A 12,514-nucleotide genomic window follows, 5' to 3' on the forward strand; every position below is an offset into this window, starting at 1 on the left:
TACAATTGTATTTGCTTCAGTGCCATTGGCAATTTGAACACGAGGAAATAAATCACAGTTCAACTTCAATGCATGTTGATTGAATATTTGAATTTGCACCATACGTTCTTCTTCCAAGGACAGTATTTGTCCAGTACAAAGCTCACACACAGTCTGCACACTGGGAAATTAATACTGTAAGTCACTCTAATCCATCCAAATCATGTATACACCAAGCAAATCACTGCAAAGCTTGCACGGCTGAGTACAGCAGAATCTGTTGAATTAGTGGAACCAGTAGAGCAGAAGGGCAGGTCAATTAGATAATAAGGAAGAAGAGTCGGAGGCTGCAATTCTTATTAGATGCACACCCTTGGCAGAAAGTAGTCAATTTTCTGTTTTTGTCTGTCACATTGAACCTTTTAGCAGTCATTATTTTTAACATGATTGGTTAGCCTTCAAGCCTTCACACTAAATAATGAAAAAGAAAGCTGTTGTCTCTATTTGCTTTCACCTGTCCCTCAGGACCTGCTGATAAAATACTTTAAAATATTAAATGTAATTACTGCAAATAATGCATTCAAAAGCATTCAGTTGTCATTGAAGTGTTCAATCAACCATAATCATATTAAATGCAGGGGAGGCAGGCTGGACAGGCTAAATGGCCTTCTCCTGTTCTTTCGTCAGGGGAGCAGACAGATATTCCTGTGGCTGAAGACATGACTCCAGAATGGTGTGTTGTTCCCTGGAACTAGGGTTGGGATATCCTCAAAGGGGAGGGTGATGAGTTTGAGATCATGGTACATCTTGGCATCAATGATATGGGCAAAGTGAGGAATGAGATTTTGCATCAAGAATTCAGGGAGGTTAATAATAGGTTAAGAAAACCAGACCTCAATGGTTGTAATCTCTAGATTATTCTGGGTGCCATGTGCTTGCAAGTTTAGAAATAGGAAAATAGGACAGATGAATGCATGGTTCAAGAGTTGGTACAAGAGAGACGGTTTTAGATTCCAGGTTCACTCAGACCATTTTTGGGGAAGGTGGGACATCTACAAAGGGGACAGTCTACACCTGAACCACATTGGCACCAACATCCTGACAGGCAGGCTTACTAATGCTGATGCAAAGATTTTAAACTAGTCTGGCAGGGTGAGGGACACAGAATGTCAATGAAACAGACATGTCATGCTCCGGCAAAGGAAGCAAGTCACAGTGAGTTTGGCTATGTTGAGTCTCAAGACAGGAAGGCAAGGTTGGATGGTCTTTACTTTAATGCCATGAGTGTAATAAGTAAGACTGATGAGCCAATAGCGTGGATTGGCACACGCAAGTATGATATTGTTGCCATCACAGAAACATGTTGAGGGGAGGGCTGGACTGGGGACTCAACATTCTAGGGTATAGGATCTTTAGACAAGACAGAGGAGGGTGTAAGAAGGGTGGTGATGTAGCACTTTTAATTAAGTAGCCAATTACTGCAATAAGGAGCGATGATATCTTGGAACGAAGCTTTATGGATAGAATTTAGGAATGTTAAGGAGGCAGTTACTTTACTGAGAGTGTATTTTAGGCCCTAAAGAATCAGCGGGAAAAAGAGAAGCAAGTATGTCGACAGCTCACAGAGGTGTGTAAGAGTAATACTTGGATAATTATACTAAGGGGATTTCAACTTCCCCAACATTAATTAGGATAATCATAATGTTAAGGGTTTAGTGGGTACATCTTGAAATGTACCCACGGGAGGTTTTTTTTTGTATCACCATGTAGAAAGCCCAAAAAGGAACAGTGCATTGCCGGACCTGGTTCTGGGGCAAGAAACCAGACAGTGTTTGATGTGGCTGTGGGAGAACATTTAGACAATGGCAAGTGCAACATGTTACGGTTCCAATTTGTTCTGGACAAGGAAAAAGATGGTCTGCAAAAGATGGCTTTGGTTCATGGCTGGTGGGGGGTCGGGGGAGCGGGGAGGGCAGATTTTATTAGAATAAAACAGTATCTAGACTTGGAACAGCTCCTTGTGGGTAAATCTAAATGGAGTAATGGGGGTCACTCAAAAAGTAGCTGGGGCAAGTACATGTGCAAAATGTGCCCTTTAGAGGGAAATGTAGGAGCAGTAAGTTCAGAGAACCCTGAGTGGCTATGATAATTTAGGATTGAATAAAGAGGAGGAGTATGGCTTTTAGCAAGAACAAAAGGAACAATTCAGCTACGGTCCCAGAGGAATACAGGAAATGCAGGAGAGAACTTAAGAAAACAACTAAATGAGCAAAAAGATGGCATGAACTTGCGAACAGGATTAGGGAGAATCCAAAGATATTTTATAAAGACATTAAAGGGAAGATGTTAACCAGGGAAAGAGTAGGGCCCAATAAGGATCAAGGGACAACCTGCGTGTGAAGCCACAGGATGTTGGAAGGGTGTTGAATAGACACTCATCTTTGTTCTTCACTCTGGAAAAAAACACACATATGGAATTCAGCAAAAGGGGCTGTGAGGACCTTGCCCAGTTTGACATCGGAAATGGGGAGGTATTGGAAACTCTGTTGCGCTTAAAAACAGACAAATCTTCTGGCCCAGATCAACAAAGAAACCTTGGAGTGCAGGTTCATAGTTCCTTAAAAGTACAATATCCGGTAGACAGGATAGTGAAGGCGGCATTTGGTAATGCTTTCCTTTATTGGTCAGAGCATTGAGTATAGGAGTTGGGCAGTCATGTTGAGGCTGTACAGGACATTGGTTAGGCTATTTTCGGAATACTGTGTGCAATTCTGATCTCCGTCCTATCAGGAGGAAGTTGTGAAATGGGAAAGGGTTCAGAGAAAATTTACAAGGATGTTGCCAGGGTTGGAGGATTTGAGCTATAGGGAGAGGCTGAACAGGCTGGGGTTATTTTCCCTGGAGCATCGAAGGCTGAGGTTTATGAAATCATGAGGGACATGGATAGGACAAATAGACAAGGTATTTTCCCTGGGGTGAGGGAGTCCAGAACTAGGGGGCATAGGTTTAGGGTGAGAAGGGAAAGATATAAAAGGGACCTAAGGGGCAACTTTTTCATGCAGAGAGTGGTCCGTGTATGGAATGAGCTGCCAGAGGAAGTGGTGGAGGCTAGTACAATTACAGCTAGTACAATTAGGAATGATCAGCCATGATCATATTGAATGGCGGTGCAGGCTCGAAGGGCTGAATGGTCTACTCCTACACCTACTGTCTGTTGTCTACAGCATTTAAGAGACACCTGGATCGGTATATAAATAAGAAGGGTTTAGAGGGACATGGCCAAGTGCTGACAAATGGGATAAGATTAGGATATCTGGTTGGACTGACGGGTCTGTTTCTGTGCTGTACATCTCTATGACTCTATAATTGCAGCCCAAGCTGCTGTGGGAGATAAGGCAGGAAATTGCAGGGGCTCGGACACAAATCTTTTATTTCTCTCTGGCCACAGGGGAAATGCCAGAGGACTGGAGGGCAGCTGATGTGGTTCCACTTTTTAAGAGGAATGGTAAGGATAAACCAGGAAATTACAGACCAGTGAGTCTCACCAATCAGTGGTAGGGAAACAATTGGAGAAAATTCTGAAGGAATGAATTAATACCCACTTGCAAAGCCACGGGTTAGTTAGGGATAGTCAACATGGCTTTGTCAGAGGGACGTCAAGCCTCACAAATTTGTTAGAATTTTTCAAAATGTGATCAAGTGTGTGGATGAGGGAAATTCAGGTGATGTATGGATTTATATGGATTTTAGCAAAGCTTTTGACAAGGTACCACATGGGAGACTGATTGGGAAGATTAAAACACATGGAATTGAGGGAAACATGGCGCGATAGATCAGAACTGGCTTAGTAATATGACACAAAGGTTAACAGTAGAAGGCTGTTTGAGTGACTGAAGGCTGGTGTCCAACAGTGTACCACAAGGATCAGTACTGGGACCCTTGCTGTTATGTACGTAAATGATACAGATGATAATGTAGGGGAACTGTCAAGTAAATTTGCAGACAATACCAAGATTGGTACAGTGGTTAGTAGCAATGAAGATGGTTGTCGGTTACAGGTTGTGGGTTGGTCAAATGCACAGATCAGTGACAGATTGTATTTAACTCTGATAAGTGTGAGGTGATGCACTTTGGAAGAAGAAATAAGATGAGGGAGTATTTAATGAATGGCAGGACACTGGGTGTCTTAGAGGGACAGATGGATCTTGGGTTAATTATTCGCAGATCCTTGAAGTCAGCACAGCATGTGAATCAGTTATGTCATGGAGTATAAGAGCAAGGAGGTAATGGTGAAGTTGTACAGAACGTTGGTCAGTCCACAAGTGGAGAACTGTGTGCAGCTCTGGTCACCTCACTACAGGAAGGATGCGACGGCACCAGAGGGGGTACAGAGAAGGTTCACCAGGATGTTGCCTGGGATGCAGTAATTGAGCCATAAGGAGAGCTTGGATTATTTTCTTTAGAGCATAGAAGACAAAGGGGGAGCATGATTGAGGTGTGTAAGATTATGAGGAGTATGGACAGGATGATAGAGAAGACCTGTTCCCCTTTGTTGAGGGATCAATCGCGAGTGGATGTATTTTTAGGGTAAGAGGCAGGAGATTTACAGGAAGTTTGGCAAAACTATTTTTTAAAGTCAGTGGGCGGTGGAAATCTGGAATGCTCTGCCTGGGAAGGTGATGGCGGCTGAAAACCTTATAAGCTTTAAAAATATTTGGATGAATACTTCAAATATCATAACATTCAAGATATGTGACAAGTGCAGGAAATTGGGATTAGCGCACTTTCAGTGGTAGTTATGTCAGCGTAAGCTTGATGGGCCAGAGGGCCTTTTCTGCGCTGTAAGATTCTATGAATCTACGTTCCCATTATAAGTAACAGTAGTTCTGAACATCGGGAAAGTAATATTAATTGTACCTGCAAAAATTCAGATGACGATATCAAAGATATCCTGAGGAAGGGTCACCACTGGACCCGAAATGTTAATGCTGATTTCTCTTCACAGATGCTGCCAGATCTGCTGAGCTTTTCCAGAAACTTGTTTTTGTAAGTGAATAACTATTCTAATATAATCTAATAAACCCCTTCCCCTCCTTCCCCCTTTTATTGCCAATTCAAATCAAGTGCAGGCAGGTTCAAAAGCCCACCTCTATTCCCAAAACAACTCAAGCCATTCCCAAAGCAATTAGCATTCTATTGAACCTACGGCCCATTTTAAGTCCCACTCACCTTCACCCCATACCTTCATCAACATCTATTCACCCTTTACCCACTCACCCTTACTTCTTCACCTCTCCACCCATTTCCACTTCAGGAACTCTCTAGCCCAACTGTAAGAGTTGGAATCCATTGAATAACCCCATGAAACTCCCCAATGAGACAAAACTGACTTTTCAAACGATCTGTATAAATAGTCAAGCATCAGTAATACAGTTAGGCAGTTGACTTGCAGCCAAGAGCCCCTAAAATTCTCTAAGAAATAAAGAGATATTAGAACTGTTGTTAACCAATGTCTAAATGGAATAAAGAAGAGGTAAAGGTAACATTTATCATTCTAGAGTACTCTTAAATGGTATGAAATGTATTCTATGTTTTTATCTATCAGATAAGCTTTCTTTTAAAACTTATCTGAAGGTATTCCATACTAAAAAATGTTAATCTTTTACTTGACAGATTTCCAGTTTGCAGAACTAACAATCTGGTAAACAGTGTTTATAGGTGAACTGACATAAGATATAGAAGCAGAATTAGGTCATTCAGTCCACTAAGTCTTTTCCAACATTTGATCATGTCTCATATGTTTCTCAAGCCCATTCTCCTGTCTTCCCCTGTAATCCTGGATGCCCTTACCAATCAAAAATCTATGTCTTAAACACACACAATGACGCGGCCTCCACAACCTTCTGTGGCAATGAGTTCCACAGGTTCACCACTTTCTAGAAGAAGAAACTCCACCTCATCTCATTTCTAAAGGGCTGTCCCTTCACTCGGAAGCTCTGTCCCCAGGTCCTAAACTATCCTTCTGATGGAAACAACTTCTCCACATCCACTTTATTCAGGCCTCTCAGTATCGTGTAAGTTTCAATGAGGTTTTCCTCATCCCACTATACTCCGTTGAATTCAGAACCAGAATCCTCAACTACACTTCAGATGACAAGCCCTTCACTTCTGTGAACCTCCTCTGGACTCCCTCCTAAGTCAACACATCCTTCATTAGGTATAGAGCACAAAATTGCTCACAATATTCCAAATGCCGTCTGACCAAAATCTTATACAGCTTCAACTCTTGTATTCTAGCATTCTTGAAATGAATGCTAATGTTGCACTTGCCTTCCTAAGTGCAATAGAATCTGTATGTTAAGCTGAAGTGAATCCTGAACTAGGACTCCCAAATCCCTTTGGTGCTTCAGATCTCCAAGACCTTTCCCCATTTAGAAAATAATATACACCTCTAAAACACATAACGTCACACTTTCTCACATACCATTTTCCACTTCTTTGCCCACTCTCTTATCTTGTTCAAATCCTTCTGCAGCCCTCCAACTCCTTAACACTACCTGCCCCTCCACCGATCCTTGTGTCATCTGCAAAATTCGCAACAACACCCGCAGTTCCAATCACAGCACTATCATGACCCACCATCATAAATACAGATACAACTTATGCTTCAGCAGCTAATGATGGAATATAAAGCAGGCAAAAAGCATATAACGGACTCTTCTAACCTCTAGACTACTTTTCATATCTCTTATGCAGTAGTTGTTAAAACTTGACACTGCTAAATTCTGGCTGCCTCCATAAAAGTTAAAACAAAATGAATTGGGATAAAGCTGTCATAGTTCCTACAACATCAGTTGCATCCTTAATAGAGGCAGGAGGGTATGAGAGCGATGATCCCTGCCCCCATCCTCAGGAGGATGACCAAGGGAGGAAATGGAGGAGTGGAGCAGCCTCTTTATTCCAATCCAGCCTCTGCTTAGTCCTGTCAGGTCTGTGACTATCCAGCTCTTCATATGATTTTGTTAAGTTTCCTAATCCATCATAGCAGTTTAAAATGCCTGTACGCTAATCTTTGCAGGAACAATTTCTAGATCTGAGTTATTAAATCATCTTTCTTTTCATAGGGAATGAAGATGGCAGAAGTATACGTTTGCTCACCAACATTCCCCAGTCGCATATGTAGTCTTCCCTTCGTTATTGTTGTCATTCCATAAGGCTTAACAGTGCCATGCTTGGTGATATTAGCCAAAGCCATTGGTACATCTGGGGTGTATTCTGTGGTTATGACTGGCAGCTCGTGAGAAACCTGGACTGCTGTATGACCTTGGCGTAACAAATACTGCAACAATATGATGCTGTCGTTAGCGTATTCTGTTCAATGTTGCATTAAATCACATACAAAATAGGACTAACAAACACACATGTTTTGAGCTAAGCAATAGCTAAAGGAGAGAATAGGGCCCCTCAAAGATCGGTAAGGCAGCCTTTGTGTGGAGCCGCAGGAGATGGGGGAGATACTAAATGAGTATTTTGCATCAGTGTTTAGTGTGGAAAAGGACACGGGGAAGATATAGAATGTAGAGAGATAGATGGTGACATCTTCAAAAATGTCCATATTACTGAGAAGGAAATGCTGGAAGTCTTGAAATGCATAATAGTGGATAAGTCCCCTGGACCTAATCAGGTCCACCCTAGAACTCTGTGGGAAGCTAGAGAAGTGATTGCTGGGCCTCTTGCTGAGATATTTGTATCATCGATAGTCACAGGTGGGGTGCCAGAAGACTGGAGGTTGGCTAACGTGGTGTCACTATTTAAGAAAGGTGGTTAGGAAAAACCAGGGAACTATAGACCAGTGAGCCTGACATCAGTGGTGGGCAAGTTGTTGGAGGGAATCCTGAGGGACAGGACGTACATGTATTTGGAAAGGCAAGGACTGTTTAGGGATTGTCAACATGGCTTTATGTGTGGGAAAGCATATCTCACAAACTTGATTGAGTTTTTTGAAGAAATAACAAAGCAGATTGATGAGGGCAGAGCGGTAGACGTGATCTATACAGACTTCAGTAAGGCGTTTGTCAAGGTTCCCAATGGGAGACTGGTTAGCAAGGTTAGATCTCATGCAATAAAGGGAGAACTAGCCAGTTGGTGACAGAACTGGCTCAAAGGTAGAAGACAGAAAGTGGTGGTGGAGTGCTGCTTTTCAACTGGAGGCCTGTGACCAGTGGAGTGCCACAAGGATCGGTGCTGGGTCCACTACTTTTCGTCATTTATATAAATGATTTGGATGCGAGCATAACAGGTATAATTAGTAAGTTTGCAGATGACACCAAAATTGGAGGTGTAGTGGACAGCAAAGAGGGTTACCTCAGATTACAACAGGATCTTGATCAGATGGGCCAATGAACTGAGGAGTGGCAGATGGAGTTTAATTCAGATAAATGCGAGGTGCTGCATTTTGGGAAAGAAAATCTTAGCAGGACTTATACACTTAATGGTAAGGTCCTAGGGAGTGTTGCTAAACAAAGAGACCTTGGAGTGCAGTTTCATAGCTCCAGGAAATTGGAGTTGCAGGTAGGTAGGATAGTGAAGAAGGCGTTTGGTATGCTTTCCTTTCTGGTTCAGAGTATTGAGTACAGGAGTTGGGAGGTCATGTTAAGTTGTACAGGACATTGGTTCGTCCACTTTTGGAATATTGCATGCAATTCTGGTTTCCCTCCTATCGGAAGAATATTGTGAAACTTGAAAGGGTTCAGAAAAGATTTACAAGGATGCTTCCAGGGTTGGAGGATTTGAGCTCTAGGGAGAGGTTGAATAGGCTAAGGCTGTTTTCCCTGGAGCGTCAGAGGCTGAGGGGTGACATTGTAAAGGTTTATAAAATCATGAGGAGCATGGATAGGATAAATAGATAAGGTCTTTTCCCTTGGAGTGGGGAGTCCAGAACTAAAGGGCATAGGTTTATGGTGAGAGGGGAAAGATGTAAGAAACCTAAGGGCAACTTTTTCACGCAGAGGGTGGTGTGTGTGTGGAATGGACTGCCAGAGGAGATGGTGGAGGTGGAGGAGATGATTGCAACATTTAGAAGGCACCTGGACGGGTATATGAATAGGAAGGGGTTGTAGGGATATCGGCCGGATGCTAGCAGTTGGGACTAGATTGGGTTGGCATGGATGAGTTGGACCAAACGGTCTGTTTCTTGCTGTACATCTCTATGACTCAATATGATGCCGTTATTCTTTATACTTTTACACTTATTTTTGAGGACTTCTGAAGTTTGTTGATCTGGGACCTAGGTGAACAAATAAAGTTACAGAATGGTACTTCAACCAAATACAATGCATAATTCATAATGAGGCAGGACTAAGTTAGAATAATTAATTCAGCACCAATTAAATAAAGGTAAAGACAGATGGGATTAAGAAAGAGAGAGAGTATGAGAGAGAAAGGGACTGAAAGAAAAACATTAGTTTTAAAAAATCTCACATAATAATTAAAATCAGAAGGAATTCGACTTCTAGCAATAACTAAGACTTACCACTGCATTAAAAATCCACTTACACATGTTTAAGCAAGCCCAAAAATTTTATGGCGAGTTTTATGAGAATTTTTTTGTTCATTCACAGGATGAGGGCATTGCTGGCTGCACCAGCATTGATTGCCCATCCCTAATTGCTCAGAGGGCAGTTATGAGTCAACTACATTGTAGTGTGTCTGGAGCCACATGTAGGCCAGACCAAATAAGGATGACAGTTTCCTTCTCTAAAGGACATTAGTGATGGGTTTTCCCAACAATTGACAATGGATTCATGGTCTTCATTAGATTCTTAACTCCAGATTTTTTACTGAGTTCAAATTCCACTCTCTGCCATAGCAGGATTCAAATCCAGGCCCCCAGAATATTATCTGGCTCTCTGAATTAATAGTCCAGCAATAATACCACTAGGCCATTGCCTCCCCATAATAACAAAATTCACTATCAAGAAAAAATTAGCACTTACCCAAATTTCCTTCACTGGATTTTTAATGGAGTGGCAAATCTTAATTACTGCGAAACAATCTCAGTGCTCCAACTTCCACTCTGCTCTAGGTTTGGGTCGAGATTAGAGTGGTGTTGGAAAAGCACAGCAGGTCAGGCAGCATCCGAGGAGCAGGAAAATCGACATTTTGGGCAAAAGACCTTCATCAGGAATGAGGCTGAGAGCCTCAGGGGTGGAGAGATAAATGGGAGGGTTTGGGTAGTGAGTCTCTTCTAGTAGAAGGAAGTGGAGACGCTGGTGTCACACCGGGGTGGACAAAATTAGAAATCACATGACACCAGGTTATAGTCCAACAGTTTATTTGAAATCACAAGATTATAGAGGGCTGTTCCTTCGTCAGGTGAAGTGTTACTTCACAGCAAATATTAATCCTACTCTTAGAATTTCACAAAAACTGTTCACCTCAAAAAGCCCTCCATCCAGACAAACAGAAACCAGTTAAACCACTTAGTGTGGAAGCGAAGGTGTCAGCTGCATCATCAAACATAAGCTTTCAATTCACTGTGAAACATTAGAAGTTTTATTTGGCTTTTAACTGAAAGGATACTTTAACAATTAGGAGTGAATTATAACGAGTGTGAGTTGATGATAGAGCTCAAACGTATTTTATAAGCATTAATAATTGAAAAGAATAACAGTGGATAATGAAAAGCCTGATTTAAATTCATCTTTCACAGAAAACACACTTTAGAATGCAAACTACATGTAAATATAATCATTTCAGCAACAGAATTGGCATTATTTGAGTTCTTTTTCTCTTTCTGCTGCTCTCATTTAAAAGGTGTGCTAGATTCATCTGCAGCAAACAAAGCTGTGAAGCTTCACACAGCATTTCCCTCAGTAGTACTGCGATAAAAGCAGTGATTGATGGAAAAATACAAGCAGAGTATTAGGAAAGGACTCTTAAATCAGGAGGTAAAAACAATGACTGCAGATGCTGGAAACCAGATTCTGGATTAGTGGTGCTGGAAGAGCACAGCAGTTCAGGCAGCTTTTGCCCAAAACGTCGATTTCGAAGCTCCTTGGATGCTGCCTGAACTGCTGTGCTCTTCCAGCACCACTAATCCAGAATCTTAAGTCAGGACCCCAGCCACTGCCCATGCACTGGATTTCCTGTCAGGAGTGATCATTGGTTCTTTTAATGAGGGAGGAAAATCACATTCCAATATGTGTCTTCTTAAAATTGGCTAGACAATAGGGTGGATGGTGGCTCATTGGTTAGCATTGCTGCCTCACAGCACCAGGGACCTAGGTTCGATTCAGCCTTGGGCTGTGCGGAGTTTGCACATTCTCCCCATGTCTGCAATGGTTTCTTCCAATAATCTAAAGCTGTACAGGCTAGGTGGATTGACCATGGGAAATGCAGGGTTACAGGGCAAGGGTAGGGTAGGGGGTGGGTCTGGGTGGGATGCACTTCAGAGGGGGTGATGTGGACTTAATGGGCTGATGGCCTGTTTCTACAATGTAGAGATTCTATGGTTCTGAGTATTGCCTTGCTAAAGAAGGATGAAAAAAATAAAAAAACAAAATTTAAATGAAGAAATGATGTAAGTGAGAGAACAGCAGATCAGATTCTGGTCCTTTAATATTCCTAACATGCCTTGTTTTTCCACAGCAATCTGAGCCTGTAAGCTGCTACATCTGGAGACAAAACCTGCCCAACAGATTTAAAATACACTAATCTACTGACACCTGCACTGACAGCTGGTTCTGAAAATGTCCACGGTACTGTCTCACACACTCCATGGACTAACTGCCCTCTCCTATCCCCTTATGTCCTCATGTTTTGAAATCATTTCCCACCACCACTAACTCACTTTCTCAGGACCCCCTAAACTATGGACCTCCTATGGACCCCCTAACTATGGACCTCCTATGGACCCCCCGTCTCTTTTTGTTCCTCAGCTTTCAGAACCATTGCTTGACATTACGTAAATTTACATTGTCCTCTCTTTCCTACTTTGGCGGTTCTCTTTCCTTTCAGCCTCAGGCCTTCACTTCACTTGCTCAGTGAAGATTTTAAATTTTAAGTACGAACACAGACATGCTGAAGAAATGTTCAGATGTAGCCTACTGATTTGTAAGTCTTTTTTCTTTGAATCTTGGCATAACTCAGACGCATTAACATGGACCATTTTCAGAGGAAGTAACAAGCAAAATGGATAAAGGGGAACCTACTGATGTTGTGCACTTAGATTTCCACAAGGTTTTGACAAAGTGCCACATCAAAGATTGCTCCTAAAAGTAAGAGTCCCGAGCATTGGGGTGACATCTTCATATGGATAGATGGTTGGTTAGCTAATAGGAAGCAGACAGTAGACATAAATAGATCATTTTTGGGTTGGTACAATGTAACCTGTGAGTGCTACAGGAATCAGAGGTGGGGTTTCAAGTATTTACAATCTTCATCAATGACTTGGATGAAGGGATCAAATGTACGGTTGCTCAATTTGTTCATCACACATATAGGTAGAAATGTTAAGTTGTGAAGAGGACACAGA

General features: G+C 42.0%; 1 protein-coding gene across 10 annotated transcripts in view; it reads right to left on the bottom strand.

Annotated features, from left to right (window-relative positions):
- nphp4 (nephronophthisis 4) overlaps positions 1–12,514 on the bottom strand; it is a 431,145-nt gene that overhangs the window by 86,862 nt on the left and 331,769 nt on the right. For all 10 annotated transcript variants that reach the window (XR_011962716.1, XM_072586737.1, XM_072586731.1 and 7 more), the window contains one exon: positions 7,138–7,318. Coding sequence is in view for 9 of the 10 variants with exons in the window: in XM_072586737.1 (XP_072442838.1) it covers positions 7,138–7,318 (181 nt within the window). In the remaining variant the exon portion in view is untranslated. The remainder of the gene's footprint in view (positions 1–7,137; positions 7,319–12,514) is intronic.

This window comes from Chiloscyllium punctatum, chromosome 16 (assembly GCF_047496795.1).
Source record: "Chiloscyllium punctatum isolate Juve2018m chromosome 16, sChiPun1.3, whole genome shotgun sequence".
Lineage (NCBI taxonomy): Eukaryota > Metazoa > Chordata > Chondrichthyes > Orectolobiformes > Hemiscylliidae > Chiloscyllium > Chiloscyllium punctatum.